Source organism: Lepidochelys olivacea (assembly GCF_965140295.1).
Source record: "Lepidochelys olivacea isolate rLepOli2 genome assembly, chromosome: 3".
NCBI lineage: Eukaryota > Metazoa > Chordata > Testudines > Cheloniidae > Lepidochelys > Lepidochelys olivacea.
This window is the reverse complement of record NC_140413.1, coordinates 39197456-39218119: the sequence shown is the minus strand read 5'-3', so window position 1 is coordinate 39218119 and position 20664 is coordinate 39197456. Positions and strand designations below refer to the sequence as shown.

Genomic DNA, 20664 nt, shown 5'->3' with positions numbered 1-20664 from the left:
GGTTTTATACCATACAGTCTAATATGATTTAAAGGACTTGTGTAAAATAGATGGTTATTTGAAAGAAAGCTTAAGTGTCAAAACTTGTGTGTCTGGAGTGCATTTATTAGAAATGCTCCATAGTGTGTGGTTTTTGGTTTGGGTTTTTTGGTCATAAATAAAATGACCCATGCACCAGATGTGTTGGGTAGGTGATTTTAAAGAAAAGTGAACTTCATAGTGAGACCTCCTGATGCAGTCTTCGTTTAACCTTTTCACAGGTTACGCTCCTGATATAATTTTGCATTGGATTTTATTATAATTTACGGATTATTTTGCTCTAAAACATCATGAGTAACCATGAGTTTAGTTTGTGAAAACCATTGTTCTAAAGGGACATTTAAAGAATACACATTGAAGATCATGTAATATATCAAACACTTTATTACTTATGTTTGTTATTTACAGTATTTACATATTGCACGTTAGCTGGAATGTTTACACATTTATTGAACAGAAAACTAATGGCATATTTGTGTGTGTATGCAAAATCCACACTCCTCTGTCTTGAGAAAACATGTTCACTTGGAATTGTGTTTTGTATTTGTCATGCAGTTTGTAACTTGTACTCCAAGGGTACAATGTGACCCTCCAACATGTTTGTTTTATCCAAAATCTCTCTTAATTGCATAAGCATGAAGAATATCAAGTGAAAACCACTGCTGTGGAGTAGATTCATTAAGAGTTCTGGGTATATAAACAAACATCCCTCCAAGTCTCAGAATTCAGCAACAGAACATTAATTTCTGGCTGAAGGGTACATGTTCATGTAATTTTTGGCAGCACTACACATCAAATGTGGAGTGTACTTTTAAGTATGGAGCAGTAAGTACTACTGGCAGTTATACTACTGTAAAGAATGTAGATCTGCAAACTGTTGAAAACATACAAAACAGTTAAAAGAATTATGGGAAATAGTCTGTCAATCTGCAAAAATAAACCCTCTTGTTCACAATGGAATATGTTATAAAGGTATTAAGTTCTATTTCCCTGTTGGTTTCCAAGGCACTTCTCCTGGTTCTTGGTGTGTCTTTTCTGTATGGTGATATCTGTTTAAAAAAAAAAAAAAAGGAAAAGGAAAAAAAAGATAGTTGCCTTTTATCATTTTCATATTTTAATTCAGCTGTTTAAAATGCATCTGGCAGATTGAATAGAGTTAGTAAATAAAGATTTTTGCAACAACTGTCTCTGGAAAATCTGGTAGTACATTTCTTGTTCTGTTCATATCGCACTACTCACTAACGAAACCTTACAGATTAGTGTTTTGGAAAAGCATCCTTCTTTGTGCTATTCCTATCTCTTTGATGCTCTATGCCTGGAAAACAGATTTTGAAAACTACAAAATTCCACTGTTTTAAATATTTAATACTTTAAGCTTAGTTTTTCAGAATAAATCAATTTCTAAATGCAGTAGTGAAATCAAAATCTGAATACATATCAACAATGCTATTAACGTTCTGTCATTTTTGTAGTCTTAAAATCTCACTACCAATATAGTTTTGGCATAAGGTCTGCCCACATAGATCCAATGGCAGGATCAAGATTGAGGAGCCTAGGCATGCTCCCATTGAGGCAAAAACTAACAGTAAAATTATTTAAATACAGCAGAAGCAGGAAGCCTGCCAAGCAGGCAGTGGGACCACTAATCGACAGAGATGTTAATGGGAGCACTCAATACACGGCCATTGCAGAAAAGCTAAATTAACTCTTTGCATCGGTCTTCACTGCAGCAGATGTGGGGGGAGATGCCCAAAAAGAATAGCTCTGGTGTGGGTAACAAATCTGAAGTACCGTCCCAAATTGTGTTAGTAGGAAAGGTTTTAGAACACATTGATCGACTAAAACAGTAAGTCACCAGGACCAGATGGTATTCACCCAAGAGTTCTGAAGGAACTCAAATATGAAATTGCAGAACTAGTAACAAAATTACTGATATCCGCCTCTGTGCCCGGTGGCTAATGTAATGCTGGGCGTCAGAGGAGATTATGGAAATTACAAACCAGTAAGCCTAACCTGTGTATCAAGCAAACTAGTGTATCAAGCAAACTAGCAAACTTATAGTAGAAACTATAAGAACAGAATTATCAAAGAGTCATCACAACTTTTGTAAAGGGAAGTCATGCCACACTAATCTATTAGAATTATTTGAGGGAATAGACAAGCATGTGGATAAGCATGATCTAGTTTATATAGTGTGCTTGGATTTTCAGAAAGCCTTTGACAAGATCTTTCAGGCTTTTAAAGAAATAAAAGTAGCCATGGGATAAGAGAGAAATTCCTCACATGGATCAGTAACTGGTTGACATACAAAAGAAAGGGTAGAAATAAATGAATGGTCAGTTTTCACAAAAGAGAGGTGAACAGTAGGGTCCCTCAGAGTTCTGTAGTGCGACCTGTGCTGTTTATCATATTGATTAACGATCTGGAAGGGGGATGAACAGTGAAATAGCAAAGTTTGCAGACTATACAAAATTATTCAAGGTAGTTAAGTCCAAAGCAGACTGCGAGAAATTAGAGGGATCTCACAAAATTGGGTGACTGGGCAACAAAATATCAAATTCAGTGTTGATAAATGCAAAGTAGTGCATATTGAAAAAAATAATCCCAACTGTACACATACAGTAATGGGTTCTAAATTAGCTATTTCCAGCCAAGAAAGATTTTGGATAGTTCTCTGAAAACTTCTGCTCAATGCTCAACAGCAGTGAAAAAGGTTAGGAACTATTGGGAAAGGCATAGAAAATAAGACAGAAAATATCCTAATGCCACTATATAAATCCATTGTATGCCCACACCTTGAATAATGAGTGCATTTCTGGTCATCCTGTTTCAAAAAAGGTATATTCGAATTGGAAAAGAGACCGAGAAGGGCAACAGAGATGATCACGGGTATGGAACAGCTTCCATACGAGGAGACAACCCCATGTTCAGAGTGACCCAAAAACTCTGACTACCAAAAGCCAGGAGTGGAATACAGGGGTGGATCACTCCATAATTGCCCTGTTCTGTTACACTCCCCCTGAAGCTCTAATATGGGCCACTGTCAGAGATAGGATACCGGTCAAGATAGATCACTGAGTTAATGTGGCAGCTCTTATGTTATGATTAGGAGTTTTTTTACTCAGTTCAAAGAAAAGATCTTGAGAGATGACAGCAAAAAATTTAGTATTGTGTTTTGAGACCTAGTCTTACTAGTATAGTCTGACTACAGTGGGACAACTCAAGTAGGAATTGTAACAGTGGACCTTTTATTTGCTGGAAATCTACCCCACCCCCCAGCAAATTATAGAATGTTAGTATTAACCCTTCTCTGAACATCTCCTGAGAAGTAATGACTAATACTGAATCATATTGAATCCTGGTAGCTGAATAATGTAGATACTACCTAATGGGCTAGAAATGTTAAGTCAAAAGTAGTTGAGATATGGAAGCTTATCAAAACACTTATCTCTGAGTGGTATTTATTTACCATCAGACTTAAAGTTGTAATTATGCATAGCATTGTAACTACTGTGAAGTTTAGTATTATCTCCATGATGCAGCTTTGCAGGCAAAGCAACAGTATGCATTTTAATGGATATTTATTACAAAATGAGAGGTTCATAGAATATCAGGGTTGGAAGGGACCTCAGGAGGTCATCTAGTCCAACCCCCTGCTCAAAGCAGGACCAATCCCCAATTTTTGCCCCATATCCCTAAATGGCCCCCTCAAGGATTGAACTCACAACCCTGGGTTTATCAGGCCAAAGCTCAAACCACTGAGCTATCCCTCCCCCACAAACTGGTTAACTGGTGTATTTTATTTTTCCATGTTCTCAAGTTATTTTTATGTCTAATTTTAAGGGTCTAATATTTTAAAGCTTGTCTACACACAAACCAGGACCAAAATAATTAAATTACTTTTAATTCACATATTTTCATTATATTGGTACAAGTCTGTGTTGACACTCTATTTTCAGTTGAGTATCCTATTTTGATGTTAACTCAAGTCAGTAAAAAATTAACTTTGCATCAAAATAGCAGGATTGTAAACCTTTTGCAGCAATGGCTTTCATGTTCTGCATTTGTACACAGTGGAGTTCTGGTCCTTGCCTGGGATTTTTAGGTGCTACCACAATACAAATAATTAATAAAACCCAATTTAGTTATTTTGGTTTCACTGTGTGTGTAGACAGGCCCTTCTAATTGAATGTGGCTTTTTCATTCTAAGTTATTTTCAGTGGCTCATAATCACTAGGAAAAAATTAGCTGAAAATGCATGCTGCTTCTAAACCCCAAAGTGATTTTTTTTTTTTTTTTTTTTGGTGAGGTTAAAAAAATTTTTTTCTAAGCATGAAAAAACTTTGTTTAATAAAATTGAGGCATTTTCCATTGAGAACTCAGACAGGGGAATTTAAAATGTTTAACTTGGCATATAAATTGCTAATCAGGAATTTGTGCTTTGCTAAGTTTGAAAAATAGGAAATAGTGTATAGCACACAGTTACTAATTTAAGTGTGCATTGTGACAGATATGCCATATCAGTTGGAGACCTTACTGAATTAAGTTTAGGTATGTTGGAGTCCATTATATTAAATGCAAATGTATTGTGGACTGGAATTGTATGGAATCTCTCTAGGAGGGAAAGTGTGATATGAGGCCTGGGATTTCAAAGAACTATACTGAAAATGTGCCAGACAAGAACGAACTATGGGATAAATGTAAAATGGATTTCCTGGAGAATACCGAAAGCGAGGTTAATGCAAATTCCTTACATCTGGTTATGCAATAAGCTGTCCTTTTTTGAAGTTACACCCTGAGGTCTTTATCTGCTAATTACTTGTTTCTGGAGACTGGAGATCAAAGGTCTTAACAGTATAAAGAAACAACTGAACTGCCCACCCTGGGTTCAGGTTTGGAATCGGAGACAGTTATGAACTTGAAACAACAGGGAGAACCCAGTTGTGGTGGGTTTTGAAGGATTCATATCTACCAGAGCCTGAGGTTGGAATGGGGGTGACCTCTGGTAAACTTTTTAGCATGCATGTAGGTTATTTTTTTTTTTTTTGGTAATACTTTCTCTGTAATGCTTTCACCTTAAGTGTGCTTGCTTAGAAAGAGCTGTGTGGTAATTTATAATTGCGGGCAATGCACTGTGCATAGCTTCTGGAGAGAGAGCAAAGCACAGATGCTAGCCTTTTAAGCAGTCTGTCTTCCTGTGGATATCATAGTGTAGGCAGGGAACTGTAGCTTTAAAGAACCCCTGATTAGTAAAGAATGAGATGCGGCTCTCTGCCCAAGAGACATGACTGCTAGGAGCTGGAAACCTTTAAGTGGGTGTCCTTAATGGACCACAGGGGGGGAAAATAGGTGCAGCTTCCTTGAAACTGATAGGTGTAGAGTGGGATTTTCAGACTTACATGTGTGTTTGTCTGGATATCTTATTAGACTTTGAGGATGTCTGATGCTCTATGCTGAGGCACATCACACCTTCATTCCTGTTTCCCCTACCTTTTCAGAAACCCACTTAAGGGGCCAAAAATTGGCTAGTAGTTACCTTCCTCTGATATCCTAATGCTGCAAAATTCCCCACATCTTTGAAATTTTGAACTAGACTGCTGCAAGCAACTAAATACCTCAACTTTGCTATAGACTAGGACTCGGCTGAGAGAACACTTAGGACTCCTGTACGCTGACAGTGCTTACTGAACATGCTTTTTACTTTTTCTCCCATTGGCTTAAGTACTCCACCTCTTTGAGAGGCAGTAGCTATGTTGACTGGAGAAGCCCTCCCATTGACATAGCGCTTTCTACACCGCTGGGTGACATAGTTATACCGACATAAGTTTGTAATGTAGACCAGGGCTCAGTCTGTCATTCTGCTGGAGACCCTGAATGCCCTTTGACTGCAAAATCAAATAGGCCACTTTCATTTCATCCTTTTTTATTTCCTTTTATATTACAAGAAACTATATTCAGCATGATGGTTAAGATTTAAGCAGCACCAAAAATCAAGAAATTTAAAGTTATGCTGCCATAGCATCCTGTTATCCATCCAGCATGACTGACTACACAGAACCTGGTTCAGTGATGAGCTGTGACAGATAAAATAGAATTGTAGGACATTAGAAGGCCCCAGTCTAATCAGCCTGACAGCTGCGGCACACAGTCTGTAGAATCCTATGCCACTGTAGGATTCCAGATTGCAACACTGGTCAGAAATCCTTATTTTCCACCTGTGAGTGCCTAGGAAACTACTTTTCTGTAGGATGAGGCTCTAACTACAGTGGTTCACACCTTGGAGGTAACAAAGCTGTAATGTTATACATGGTATTAACCAAGTAATGCCTAGCTAGTTGAGTGTCCAGTTCAAAGATCTGGTCCTCACCTACAAAGTCTAAATCATCTGGGGCCTGTTACCTCAGCAGTTGTTTCCAAACAGCCTGTTTTGGTGGCTTATGTCCATGATACTGTATTTGACAGATCAGGGTACACCTTGCAGAAATAGGTATCATAGGTATCTTGGCAGAGGGCCCATGGCTGTGAAACAAACTTACGCTGAAGTTTATGCAAAACAGGGCTTGTGTGAGTAGATGACTGACATTTAATTCTGTTCTGTTTGAGGCTTTGAATAAGAGGCTGGCGGGGGGGATCTGTGCTCATCAGTTGAAAGTAATTTCCAGTACATTTTTAGAAGAACCCCAGCTCTGATTTAGAAATTGTGAAATAATGACTAAAACACACTACACACCAGTATTTCAGTTTTCCAATTTGTACATTTAAAAATCTCAAGTATTATGTTGCATTTCTAACAGCTCTGAATTGATAACTTTCATGAAGATAACCAAATGTTAACACATTAGATAAAAATTGTTATTAAAAGTTCTTACAGTCCTTGAGCTGTGCATCAAAAGAATACTATCATCATCCAGTTTTAAGATGCTGCTAAGAAGAATACTATATACCATCCTATGATGTTTATATACCATATGATTTAAGGTCTATTCTTGCCCTATTGAAACCTACATCTTTAAGCAGAAAGTAGTGTTTCCCTTACTATAAAATGATCTTATTTTTCTTTGAAAACTATAATTACTGTACCTCACTAGAAAAAATTTCACTGGCTGATCATGATGCTTTCTTGTTACATGGTATTAAAGTTATTTTTTTAGCCTTAGTTTACTACTTCTAGATTCACTAATAGTTGGGACTTTTGATTTTTCTAATTTAAAGATGTATCAATTGCATTCTCTTGCTACGTTGTACATTTCAAGCATTTTTATTTCTTTACAGCTGCCATTTAAAAAAATCTTTAGTCCTATCAAGTGGCTGGATGGAAAAAAAAGTTTTAGATAAAGAATTACTATAACCTTATTCTCCATTTTTGTAGTAAATACTTGTTAATTATATTTGTTTATGAAGATAATAGTTAATAGCTAAACAGTTAAAATAAAAAAAATTACAGAAGGGTGTAATATTCAGGGCTCATTGCATTGTGAAGTTCAGTAGATGTTAAGAAAATTCATTATGCTCTAAAAGGGAGATGGCTAATATGATATGCATGTTACGGTTTTACTATAGTCAAGTGGAAAAAGCAAGCCGTATACAAAATATTTAACAGGCCCCTGTCTCTGACATTGTGGCTCTACCCCAGGGAATCGTATTTTTCACCTCAAAAGTATGATCATAGTTGCATGTGGCTTGATAGGTGCACATGCAATCAGGGATTTCCCCACATGCAAGTTGTGGAACTGGATGGGAAACTCACAGGCACAAAGGAGTTGTGCATACTGAAGAGCTAGAAATCCAGCCAAAAATTAAGCCTAAAGATAACACTTAATGTCAGGCTATTCTGCTTCACAATGAATAGCAATCAGACACCAGCCAAGATTTTCAAAAGTGTTTGGGGTGCCACAATTTTAAGATTCTTCACCTGACACCTTAAAGGGGCCTGATTTTCAGAGGATGGATGACATACACTTTCTGATAATTGGACCCTTTTATGGTGCCTCAGTTTGGGCACCCAAAATCACTAGTCACTTCTAAAAATCTTAACAGTGTCCAAAATTCACAAGGAAGGATAGACAGCCAGTGGTGCAAGTGTCTAAGATAAACAGCTGAGCAAAGAACAAAGGAGACTATGTTCTCATTGAGGATGTGGTTAAACCTTTTTGGCACCTGTAAATGAACTCCTACTGCTCGAGATTGATTTTTGTCGCTCTATGAATCTGATGGCAGAGAGGGATGTTAAGAATCTTTTGTTGAACCTGAGAGCACACAGCCTAACTTGTGCTGGGTTTGCTAGTGAATATCCACCTTTGTTCAAGACTGTATTATGCAGAAATTGTACATAATGTTAAGTATTGTCACTGAAACAATTGTTTAAATGCTGTCTTTGTGTCTACTGATTTTATCTCCCTCCTGGAATCTGAAGCCTCCTGCCTACCTTGAAGTTGTGATAATCCCGAACATGTTGTGAGTAGAAATCCAAAACAAATCTAACCTTTTTCCAAAATAATCTCAAAACATGGACATATGTCCATTCATCTCCAAAGCAAATAAGCAAAAGCTACCTGCCAGCTTTCCAAACAGTCACTAGCGTTAATACATCCATAGCCTGCTGCCAGGAAGGGATGAATGAAATAAAAGTGGGAACTACTGAGCAAGACAGAAAGTACCAAAAATAGGGATAATGAAACTTGACTTTTCTTTGTAAAGCACTGTGATATCTACTAATGAAAAGCACCAGGTAATATAGTAATCCCTAGCTCTTACTGTTTTGACTTGTATAAAGAAAATACTCCAGACATGGAAATAGAAAATAATGTCATTTAATTAGTTTGGACCATGGGTATTTTCATGCTGAATCAGACCAGTGGTTCTTCTATCAGTGTCCTGTCTCTGACAGGTGCTAGTACCAGATGCTTCAGAGGAATATGCAAGAAGCCCTGCACTTATGGAATAACCAGCCCCCATGAAGAGTTTGTTTCTATCTCCCACTAGGTAGAGGTGCCCAAAAGCATGATTTAAAGATAACTAAGAATTTACAGTGCGGTCATATTAAACTTGTGGAATAAAAAGGTGTATTATCCATAGCAGGATGTGAGTGCAGGCAGGCAACCACTCCCCACCACTGAGAACAAGAGAGCCTCTTTTTAAAATTGAAGAAAAACATATTGTAGATCTCAAAGTTCTCCTGAATTTTCATAATTTGTCCTCTTATCCTCAGGCCCTAATTCAGGAAAGCATTGAGCATGAGTTGAAAGTTAAGCACATGCTTAAGTGCTTTGCTAGAATGGGCCCTCCAAGTGTATGGTTTATTCGTTTCCAAATGTGTGATCACTGCCTATACACCACTACTTAAGCTAGCATGGCAATAACGAATGAGGAAAGGCAGCCATGTATCGCTGTGCACTTTTATTAAGAATACATCCATGAATTTTGTCTTAAATTTAGGATGCAGTATGAAATGGGGGGGGGGGGGATTTGGAGTATAAATTGTGAGGGAAAGTGAAAGAGTATACATGAAACATGTCTCATAATGTGGCAAAATATTCCAAAGATCTATCATCATTATAACTACTATGAATTTAGAGCCAAATTCCACTCTCTTTTAGACCCATGTAAATCTGGAATAATTCCACATAAGTAACTGCTTTAGAGTGGTAGAACAAAGCAAAACCTTGTTCCTGATGTTTAATGTTTGTCTTAACTCTTGATTTACTAGTAGCTACTAAGATGACAGCAAAAGCAAGACGTGTTTACATTCTATTATCTTGTATATCAGCTGTTTATTCTGATTATTAGAGCTTGATTATTAGCTAAATTATCTTAAGTATATGATATGGGTTTTACAGTTTGGTATGTATATGTATTTAATTGGCATTATGTTGCAAAATTTTGAGTATCTCTTAAAAGCACCTAGAATGCTGGCTCCAACAGAAATTATCCACAGCCTGCACAGAGATGGGTTTGATGGGCTTGTGTAAAAGAGCAAGAGAACGATCTTCCTCAGAGCTCCTTCCGGGGAGCTGATGGGACATGATGACAGCCCCACCATGCTTTTCCACGGGAGGAGGTATCTTACATGGAAAAGTTGAACTGTGCGGCAGTTTCAGTGCATTATCTCTATGGGGAAGAATGGTCCTCTATAGATCTTCCAAGTTTGCTAGTGAAATCTATAAATATTGAGGCACCTGTGATGACAATCAGTCCTCCTTCCCACTAAAGCAAATCACTCAAGAATTATGCTGCTATCAGTGACAACCCAACAGAGGTTGCGCCTTATGTCCCATTCTCAGGAGAGTCTGAGCCCCTGGCATTATGGATTTTCTAATAGAAACTCTCCAAGTTTCAGAGTGGACAAGTGCCCCTGAAAGAAGCTGTCCCTTCTCACCCTGAAAACTCATAAAATGCCAGTGGGAGGTGTTGATGCAGAGAGACTTTCAGGGAAAGGGGAAAAGAAATAATGCATTTTAGGGTGTGCTCCCCCATCTATGCTTACTGGCAGGTATTTGTAGCAGTACCATTCCATCTGTGTCTTGCAGTAGAATGTATAGATGATAGGTGCCAACTAGCTCCCTGAATTGCACAATTCACTACCTTAGAACTGCAGAGTTCCCTTACCTAGAACAAGGAATTTACCTCACATACCCAACATCAGTCTCATGAGCCTAAGTGCCATATGCAATAGGTTCTGTGATTTCTCCCTTAACCAGGCAAGATCTGGATCATGGAGTTGCCTCCGTGACTACATTACTAAGGGTAAATGAAGCTTTCAGAAAAGGGGGCAGTTCTCCAGCTATAGGACCTCAGGAACCTACAGACCTGATTTGTGGCTGGTTTGGTTTACTTGTAAAGCTATCTCTTGTATGAACAGAAAAATAGGGAAGAAAGTCAGAGAGGCAAGAAACATGAGGAAAGATTTGGGCTGAATTTGAAGTCCTAATTCTGACCTGCCACCTTCATTTAGTGACTTTATATTATATTAATATCCAGGGAAAACTAAAATATAGAATTTATTAAAAATTCTCAAATCACATACAACTGTATTTTTGTCTCAGCTGACGGGGGAGAGGACATGGACTAGTCTTTGTGTACAAGATGTCAACTCCTAGAGGTATAGATATTTTGGGAGGACTTTCTTCCTTTTGTGCACTGAAATTCCCATTCTCTCTAAAAAGAGTTAAGCATGTGCATCAAGAAAAAGTAACTCCTTGGAGTAGAAGTTGAACATAATGGAAATCCAAAGAAATCTGAGTAACATACATATTGGGGTTTTTTAATGTTTTAAGTAAATGGTAACTGAATTATTCTAAAAATACCAATGACATCTATGTTTTAAAAACTTGCATGTGTATATTAATCCATATTAAAATGTACCTAATACATTTAAAGCTGTGCATGTGAAAGGGCAGCCAGTGCCAGTACACAGAATTGTACATTGAGTCCACTTGAAAAAAAATCAGCTATGGCTGCTGTGTTTTGTTCTATAAAAGCAAGGTCACTATCTGCTAACTGCATACTGCTACGAATAATTCACAGCTGATGTCTGTGGGTCTTTATAATGCCTTCCAGTAGGGGGTACCCTTTATTTATGGCCAGTATTTTCCCAGATTAAGATAGTTATGTCAAGTGCTCTGAAAAGGGAATACCTTAGCCAAAGGAAGATTGTTTTTACACTCATGAATTTTTTATGTCCACAATGCAAAATCCACAGCTTTGCTATGCAGTAGAATGTTATTACCTCTCTCAAAAAGCTTACCTTATCCTTCCATGCATATTGGACTTACTGCCAACCGAGTAAGAAGCCTGGCACATCTTTTATAGTCTGCCATGAAAAAAACCATAAATGCAATAACTTAATGACACTGCTAAAATCACTAATTTTGGTTTCAAAAAATAAAATAAAATAGATAGAGGTGCTGTGCAAATTATCATAATTAACTTTAGTAAGTACTTTAATTTAAAGACTTAGGTTATAACAGGGTAGACCTTGGCCCCATATGCTTAAGAATTACCATTCAAATATTAGATGCCTATTTGCTGTGCATTTTCTTTGCAAATTGTTTGGTTCTGTGCACAAACAGCAAAATTGTGCATGCAGACAGCTTGTGTGTATGAATATATGGCCAGTTATACATCTAACTAGCTATGGTGTGCACAAGTACGGGATCTGAAGCTGCAATCATGGCATTTGATTGTGCAAATTAGGTGTTTGAAATGGCACTGTCCCATCATTGAAATGCAGCTCTCAGTGAACTAATACTAAGATAAATAATAGTGCAGTCCTCCAACTAATTGTCCTTCTCGAACAATTGAGGAACAGAGCAATAAAGTCTTAGAGGCTCAGATCTTCAAAGGTATCTAACTCTTATTGAAATGAATAGAAGTTAGGTGTCCAAATATCTTTGAGTTCATAGAATTAAAAGAAAAGACTAGTTACATCTTGTTTCCTCCGGCAGTATAGGATAGTTCCCTACAATATATTCTTTAGATCTTTGCATAGTCTTGTTACACAGATAAGAAGTGGTGGTGTTGTAATGAGTAAAACTGAAGCAGTCACGGTAGACAATGTTTCATACCTACAAAGTTCAGTCAAGTGATCTGTTTTGTGTACAGTACAATCTGTGCAGTGCAGATGGAAAAGGAATTATTCAAAGATTGCTCACGTGCTCAGTTAAAGACCTCCTGCAGTCCTACAGCTAGCAGCCTGGGTTACAGTTAAAGTGTCAGTAGTTCTTGATATATAAAACCTGACCTTTAAAATCTATGATACTACCAAACCACACAAAGCACTAGGAAATGTACTGGAGGAAGGCAAGAGGGTTTCAAAGATGCCATTGAGGGCATAATTGGAAGAACAGGAAGTTGCCAAAATGTAACATGCCATAATTTGTCTGTAGAGTATGTGTTACAAGTGATGATGCATGAAAAGGAAATAGCCCCACTTGGCGTTCAGATCCCAGGTTAAGTTTGCAGCACTAGCAATTAATTTTTTTCTGGTAAACTGAGTGCACTTGATTTGGAGACATCAAGGGACAATAAACCTGGAATCCTAGAAAGCAGTTTTAACCATCATTTTACACAGTATATCCACTGGAAATTCTGTGCCTCAATTTTTTCATCTCTAAACTGAGAATGATAATACTTAACTCACAGGCAGGAGGTGAAGATCAATAAGTATCCATAAAGCACTCTGAACCCTTTAAGTGAAAGGCAGTGTATAGTTGCACAGTATTGCCACTATTATCTCCTGTAGCCACCCCAATTAATAGCTTTCTTTTTTTAAAAAGTTAGCTTTGGTTTATGGCACTTACAAGCTGGGATGGTGCAGTCTCTTGTATTGTGATAAAGCCGATGAAAGTGTTTACTGCATTTTGGACTAAAATAGAGAGGACCTGAAATACAGAAAAAGAACAACTCATGAGTCAACACAGCACAAAAGGCCTACCAGAAGGGAAGTGGGGCTTAGGTGGTATGTGTATGAAATGATGGATACAGTGCAAAATCTAAATTTACCTGTTAAATGCTTTAAAAACTTGTCTTTCATCCTCAAATCTCTAGGAACTATTTCTGTTGGGGGGAAAAAAAGTAGTAATTATACTCCACTGCAAATATACTTGTCCAGGATGGTAGGGCAACCACAGGAGATGCCAAAATTTTGCTCAGCTGAGACTCAGAATAACTGTTTACTAGGAGATTGAGAGCCATAAAGTGGAACAAGTTGCAGCTGCCTTTATCTTTCATATAGCGAGACGGCTAAAAGGACTATGGAGCATTACAATGCTGGGACCGTTAGTGTCCAGCAGCCCCACCACAATCACATAAAAATGAGAGTAAGCATGAGTCACTGTCATTGTAGGGCTCTGTGGGCCACATTTTGGCTACCCCTTATCTAGGTCTTTAAGATCACTGGTGCTTAGAAACCGTGCAGACTCTACCAGGGGTAAAGGTTCAAAGACACACCAGGGAATGCTCTCTGGGCTGCTCTGTGGCTGTCTATGCAACATTCTCCTACAAGCACCTGCATGGTTTTGTCACACAGGCAAGTATTGACAAGCACTATCTGAAATAACTATTGTGAACATGAGATCGAATTGTTATATTTACAGGAAATCTAGAAACAGTCCTTGTTTTATCTCTAGCATTAAATAAAATTCACAGGAAAGGAATATAAAAAACAAATTGCTTTTCCCCACTCTTGTGGTTTGCTTCTCTGGATTTTGTGTTCAGCAGATGCCAAAATGAAACTGGTTTACTGAAATCCATGTTAGCGTCAACCCTTGTTTGTGTCTTGTTTTACAGTTATCTTTGATTGCTTTCAGTTACTAACTCTATGCTGACACATTGATTGCATATGATACTGTACTTTATTTATTTGACCATAAATGCCTACACAGCCTTTTCATTCCCCAGGCACCTCTTATCACATTTAAATCAGAGAACATTTCCACCCAGATCTGATTCACTGGTGAGCTTAGAAATTTCTCAAAAGTCATTCTTCGTTTACTTCTAACTTTAGTCAGTCTGAGTAAAATTTACCATATCATATTTGACCTAATTGTGTCATGACAAGCATTGAAAGCTTACATGCTTCTCTCAGAAGTTTCCCATGGGACAGACGCGCTGGGAAAGTGATGCTAAGACTGAAATAAAGGAGGGCTCCAAGCAATAGTTTCTTTTCAGTGGCAGCAGCTTTTCTGGGAATAAATTCCATTATAATAACAATAATAATAAAACATCCCTTTCAAGAGCCAATGACACTTGTACCAACTAGTCTGTTTCTGAAGTGATTTTCTCATTGAGCCATATTCATCAGTACATGACAGATGCTTTGCACTGATTTGCTTATGCAGGACGGCCATAAACTCTGCTTAACCTCCTTGTAAAACTGGGTTTACAGCTGGCTTTGCTTAACTACTCTGTGCAACTGTAGCAAGAGTGCACTGGTTACTTGGCCCATTAAGCTTGTACCATATATTAAGAAAAAGGAACCAGTTCTTATTGTTCTGAGTTTATGGGGAACTGTTAGGTTGTTTTATTTAATATCTTCACTAATTATTTAGATTAGGGGCTAAAAATCACATTTTAATGACAGTCATGACACCAAATTAAGAGCAGCTGTGAATACTTTGAGTACAAAGAGAAGATACAAAGGGGTCTAGAGACATCAAAAGAGATGGGTAGAAAATAACAAAATGAGATCCATCTCGGAAAGTGTAAACTGAAATTTCTAGTGAAAAATAATCCCAAACCTAGATACTCAAGGGAAGAGGAAAATTGAGAGGCAGTAGTTCTGTTTAGGAGAGATGGTGAACAACAAACTAGACATGAATTTACAATGCAATAGGGAAGCAAGAAAGGCCAATTCAATTTTGAGCTGCATGCATAGAAGCAGGATATCATGAAACAGGCATATAACTGTCCCTTCTCTACATCAGTCTGATGTGACTGCATCTGGGATATTACATACAATTCTGAAAAACCTTATTACCAGAAACAATACTGACTGGAGAGAGCTTGAAGAAAAGCAACTCAAATTATTAGAATGGCGTAGGGGCTGATTTAGGAGGAAAGAATTAAAATCTATGGTGGTGAGGGACAAATGATGAAATTGACAAATATTTGAAAGGTGCAAGTACCAAAAAGCTAAAGGAATGAATAAGGTTAGCAAAAAGGGGAATGACGCTGCCTAGCAGGAAAAACTTCCAGGTGTGGGATCTATTAGGTTGTGGAGTCTCCCCAGAGAGATGGCAAGATGGTCAAATCCAGGGCTATTTAAAACAGTATAATCCACAAGACAGGCCCTTGGACTAGATGACCTAGGATAAACAGGACTTTTCATCCCTGATTTTTTTACCCCAGTCCATCTCACTGTTCTTCTTTATAAATATAAAGTGTATAAAACCAAAACTCATGCAGCTCTGGCTTTGAACTTAATGCATTTCTGAAGTACATTAGACTGAAGTGAGAGTGGAGTTCTACGCTGGGATTTTCAAAGGCAGTTTCTTGTGTAGGAATCCTCTGTATTTTTGAAGCAAGTCTGCAGATCTCCTGAGGGGGTTTGCACCTCCTATAAGAACTGGCACAGTGATGCCTGATTTCCCCTTCAAGGGGAACAAAGTTGCCAGGAAAGGAAAGGAGCAGACTTACCAGCTCTCTGCTCGTCCTGGTACTCTCCATAATCAGCTACTTCTCTTCGGTCTAAAGTATAATCGTGGTTGGAGAAGTATTGCACCCCGTTGTCCTCTTCCATGTGGTACCTTTTCAGTTCCTGAATAATCTCCATGATGAGATTGAAGAGGCTTTGCCTGTCTTTTAGGTCTATGGAGTCGGTTCTCTCTTTGCAATAACCTGCTGACAACATTAAGAGCACCAGCACCAGCAGCACAGGAGACCTCAGTCCACTCATTGCAAGTCTGAACTGGAGAGTGAATGATCAGAGGAAAAGAAATGATCCACTTTGGGGGGACTCCTATTTCACTGAAAGAGAAAAATGGGGGTGGGGGGAGGGCGAGTCACGGGGGTGAAATCAGAAATACTACAGGGGAAGAGCAAAGAGGCTACTTTGCACATTATGTAATCAGGGTGCCTTGTTTCCTCCCTCCCACCACCTCCTTAGATTTTAAAATGGACCAGATTCCCAACTGGTGCAAATTGGCGGGGCTCAAGTGAAGTCAGAGGATTTGCACCAGTTGAGGAGATGACCCAATCTGCCTTTTACTTGCCCTGCCAGCAGCAACTTTATTCTCGCCTGCAGTGCGGACTAGAGAGCCGCTCAGCCGCCCGAAAGCTACAGGAGTCAAAGTACTCCCATGCTGCCTTCACGTTTTACACAAGTCCAGCCAGTGCTGACTCCGAAGTGCCCAGGCAAGGGGGACTCGCACAGATCCAGAGGAAAGGCATTCTTAAAAGTCACTGTAGCCTACACCGATGGAGAGAGCGAGGCGGCTGCACGGAGGAGCACACTCCTAGGACTCCCCTGGCCCTTCCTATCCCACCCCCACTTCTTATCTCCAGCGTGGCAGCAGAGGGTAATCCCTGAGCGCTGAAACACAGCAGAGTAAATCCCGGCGGCGGGCAATTGTGTAAACAGAGGCGTCTGCCCGCCCAGCGAGAGGCAGTAGGGAACAGCCCGCTGCGGAAACTTTTCCAAAACTTGCACCTTAACACCCGCTCTGACTGCTACAGCCACAGGCGAGCGTTCATTGCCCAGCCAGTCCAAGCGCTGGCGTGAGTGAAGTTTAACCCCCCCCCCCCCCCGGCATGCGCAGTCACCGCTTCCCGCTACCCGGCTGCGGCAACAGGGCGCTGGGGACCCATTGCCCAGAGAGGCAGCCTGCTCCCCAGGGGCTTGCAAACGAGCGGGCTGTGCCTGCTGCCCTGCCGGAGCCTGGGGACCCAGCGCAGTCCGTCCCTCCTGCCCTAGGGAAGTCGAGAAGCTCCTGCGCAGTCTCACCGCAAGGGCCCGGGCACGAGTCTGCCCCAGCAGAGGGAAGGAAGGCACGTGGGAGCCCAGCGGCGCTCAGTCCCCTCCCGGCTCCTAAAGCACCCGGAGAGGGGAAGGCGCCTCGCACCTGCCTTGCCTCTGTCGCGTAACCCTCCCCCGCCGGCCGGCAGCAGCCCCGCGGCTGATCCCTGGCGCGCCCGGCTCTCCGGGTCTGACCTTCGCGGGAAGCGCTTGGCCCCAGCGCCGCCCCGCCAGCCCGGCACCGCCGTTACCTGTCTCTGCTTCCCCCGCGCCGCCCCGGCCCGCCCTGGCTCGCTCCCCCCACGGCAGGAGCAGCCCGCGGTGCCGGAGTTTCCTTGTTGCCCCCCGCCCCGTCCCGGTGCACAGGCTGCGTCCACAAGCTACTCCATGGCGGCCAGCCCCGGCGCCGCCGCTTATAAAGGCTACGGGACATACACGAGGCGGCGGCTCCGGCAGATGGGATCGAGTCACTCGCAAGTGGGAGGAAAGCAACAAAAGTCCGCTTGGCAACCCGGCGAGCCCCCCCTTCCCCAGTGCAGGCTCGCTCGCTCCTCAGCTTCGCGCCGACGTAAGGAGCCGGTCCCGAGTGGGGCTGTGCCCCTGCCTTTAACGGGGAAAGCGCGGAGGCGCCTCTGACCTCGGCATCGCCCGCCGCGCCGAGCCCCGTCCGCCGGCCCCCGTCGGACCCCGCGCCGCCGCCTGCGCGCCTTGGCTGTCACGCGGGGGGAAGCTGCGTGGTTGCCAGGAACTTTCTGTCCGTCCGTCCGTCTGTCTGGGGCGGAGCTGCGCGGCACCTCAGTCGGGAAGTCTGCGGTTAGGTGGCCGCGGGAGCGTTGGGTAGGAGCCGGCATCTGCCTCCCTCAGTTATTCTGGTAAAGGGTAATTCTCCAGCGCTAGGAGCCGTGACTGGAAATCCCCCCCCCCTCCCCCAGCCAGCCCGGGGAGCGAGGCGCCGCGATCCCGCGCGGACGCTGTCCCAAGCGGGGCCGCTCCCGGTCCCCCCCCCCCCACACACACGGCGGGGAGTGCCGCGGGGCAGAGAGCTTTCCCACTGCCCCCTTGAGACACCCAGCAAAACCCTGCCCCCTAAGTCGGAATCCTGCCAAATTAATACTCACCCACCCAGCCTCAAAAAAACGCACTGAAAGGGGGGCAGGGGCTGATGCTGAAACATGATCCAGCTGAACTTTTCTGTTTGCTTTTACTGCGTGGCTAAACCTCACCCTCGCAGCAGCGAACAGGCACCTATCCAGTCGGATCGAGCCGGGGGGGGGGCGCATATTCTCCACGCAGGGGAGGGGACGCCCCCCAGCGCCTGTGTACCTCGATCGGTAGGTGAAGCTAGGAGCTGGAAAGCCAGAGCGGTCCCCTCGCCCTCTCCCCTTCTCCTGCTACACTTGTGTCAGGCAAGCCGTGGACACGGTGCCATCCCCTAGGCAGGCGCTGACAACAGCGACACGTAGTGGCAGCGAGTGTAATTAAGCTCCGGGGAGCGTTCGCTAGAGGGGGTGGTCCCGCTGCAAAGTGAAAGTGACTGGGAGGCCGAGGTGAAAGAAACGGAACGAGATCAGGGGCTGCAATTAAGCCGAGCCCTTCCTCCAGAAGCCATTCCCCCGAGCCTTCCTTTCTCTTGGTTGTACATTCCAGATTGTGCATGTAAACTTCTTCAGGGCGTGCGAAACTTTACAATAAAATTGTTACAATGGCTAGAGTACTGCTCTGCTGAAGCCCGGTGAACGTGCTTTCCATGCCTGAGTCTAGTTCGCGTCTTTGTATCCATACAGTGTGTGTGAGCGAAAGAGAGTGTGTGAGGGAGAGAAAACTCCGTATTTGTGTAGGTGTGTATATAGCACTTTTCATCAGTACAACTTAAAGCCCTTCTCACACACACACATACACTCACACGGAGCAGAGGGGATTTTCTTTTCATTAAACCCTACAAGTAGTTTATATATAGGGTGACCCTAGACCCGGTTTGGTTTGGACAGTCCCTTTTTTAAGCGCAGTTCCGGCCTTCCTGACTTTTTTGGCAAAAGTAGGCATTTGTCCCATTTGCTCTTGCCAACTTGATCAGTTGATCACAAGAGCAAATGCCCACTTGTGCCAAAAAAGTGGGGTGCGGAGGAATGTGTGGGGGAGCAGCAATGCCAGCCCCATACAAGAGTGGAGGCAGAGCTTTGGGGGGGGGGGCAGACAGGGCTTGTATGAGCAGCGACAATCCCATCCCCATATCTACTCTAGTGACATCATCAGAGGACCCAACCACATCAGCCACACCATCAGAGGCTCATTCACCTGCATGTCTACTGATGTTATATATGCCATCATGTACCAGCAATGCCCCTGTGCCATGTACATTGGCCAAACCGGACAGTCCTACGTAAAAGAATAAATGGACACAAATCGGACATCAGAAACGGTAACGCACAAAAGCCAGTGGGAAAACACTTCAATCTTCCTGGACAGTCTATAACAGATTTGAAAATAGCTATACTTGAACAAAAAAACTTCAGAAACAGACTTCAAAGAGAAACAAAGCAGAACTAAAATTAATTTGCAAATTTAACACCATTAATTTGGCTTGAATAGGGATTGGGAGTGGCTGACTCATTACAGAAGCAGCTTTGCCTCTCCTGGAATTGACACCTCCTCATCTATTGTTGGGAGTGGACTACATCCACCCTGATCGAATTGGCCCTGTCAGCACTGATTCTCCACTTGTGAGGTAACTCCCTTCTCTTCATGTGTCAGTATATTTATGTCTGCATCTGTAACTTTCACTCCATGCATCTGAAGAAGTGAGGTTTTTACCCATGAAAGCTTATGCTCAAATAAATCTGTTAGTCTTTAAAGTGCCACCGGACTCCTTGAAACTTTCAAGTCACTTTCATAGTATTTCCAATCCCAAATGTTCAAATATCATGAATCAAACTCACCAAAAATCATGATATTGGCTTTAAAATAATGAGATTATGTAAAAATAATAGATCTGGTATTCTTTTTATTTGAATTCTGCTTTTTGAGCCTTTAGGATGCACTGGGGTCACATTTTTAAGTTTTCTTCACAGCCACGAGGGCTAGAAACTTCAGAAACTTTTTCTTTAAGAATGAAGGCTGAAATAATCACATATCCACTTGACTCCAGCAGCTGGGGCTTTAAGGAAAACAATAAT

The 20664-nt window shown here is 41.7% G+C and overlaps 1 protein-coding gene across 8 annotated transcripts; it reads right to left on the bottom strand.

The window, feature by feature from the left end:
• Window positions 1-445: 445 nt before the first annotated feature.
• On the bottom strand, window positions 446-18886 carry ALKAL2 (ALK and LTK ligand 2). Of its 8 annotated transcripts, none has more exons than XM_084625024.1 (6): window positions 18815-18886; window positions 16174-16503; window positions 13540-13593; window positions 13338-13418; window positions 11783-11848; window positions 446-1088 (listed from the first exon to the last, which is right to left on the bottom strand). In XM_084625024.1, exons 2-5 carry the CDS (start codon window positions 16430-16432, stop codon window positions 11784-11786), a joined length of 459 nt encoding a protein of 152 aa, XP_084481150.1. In that variant the 5' UTR covers window positions 16433-16503; window positions 18815-18886; the 3' UTR covers window positions 446-1088; window position 11783. The 8 variants fall into 8 exon arrangements, with proteins under 8 accessions (XP_084481150.1, XP_084481148.1, XP_084481146.1 ...); XM_084625022.1 differs by lacking the exon at window positions 18815-18886 and adding an exon at window positions 18610-18766; XM_084625020.1 differs by lacking the exon at window positions 18815-18886 and adding an exon at window positions 17927-18387.
• Between the last annotated feature and the right edge of the window lie 1778 nt (window positions 18887-20664).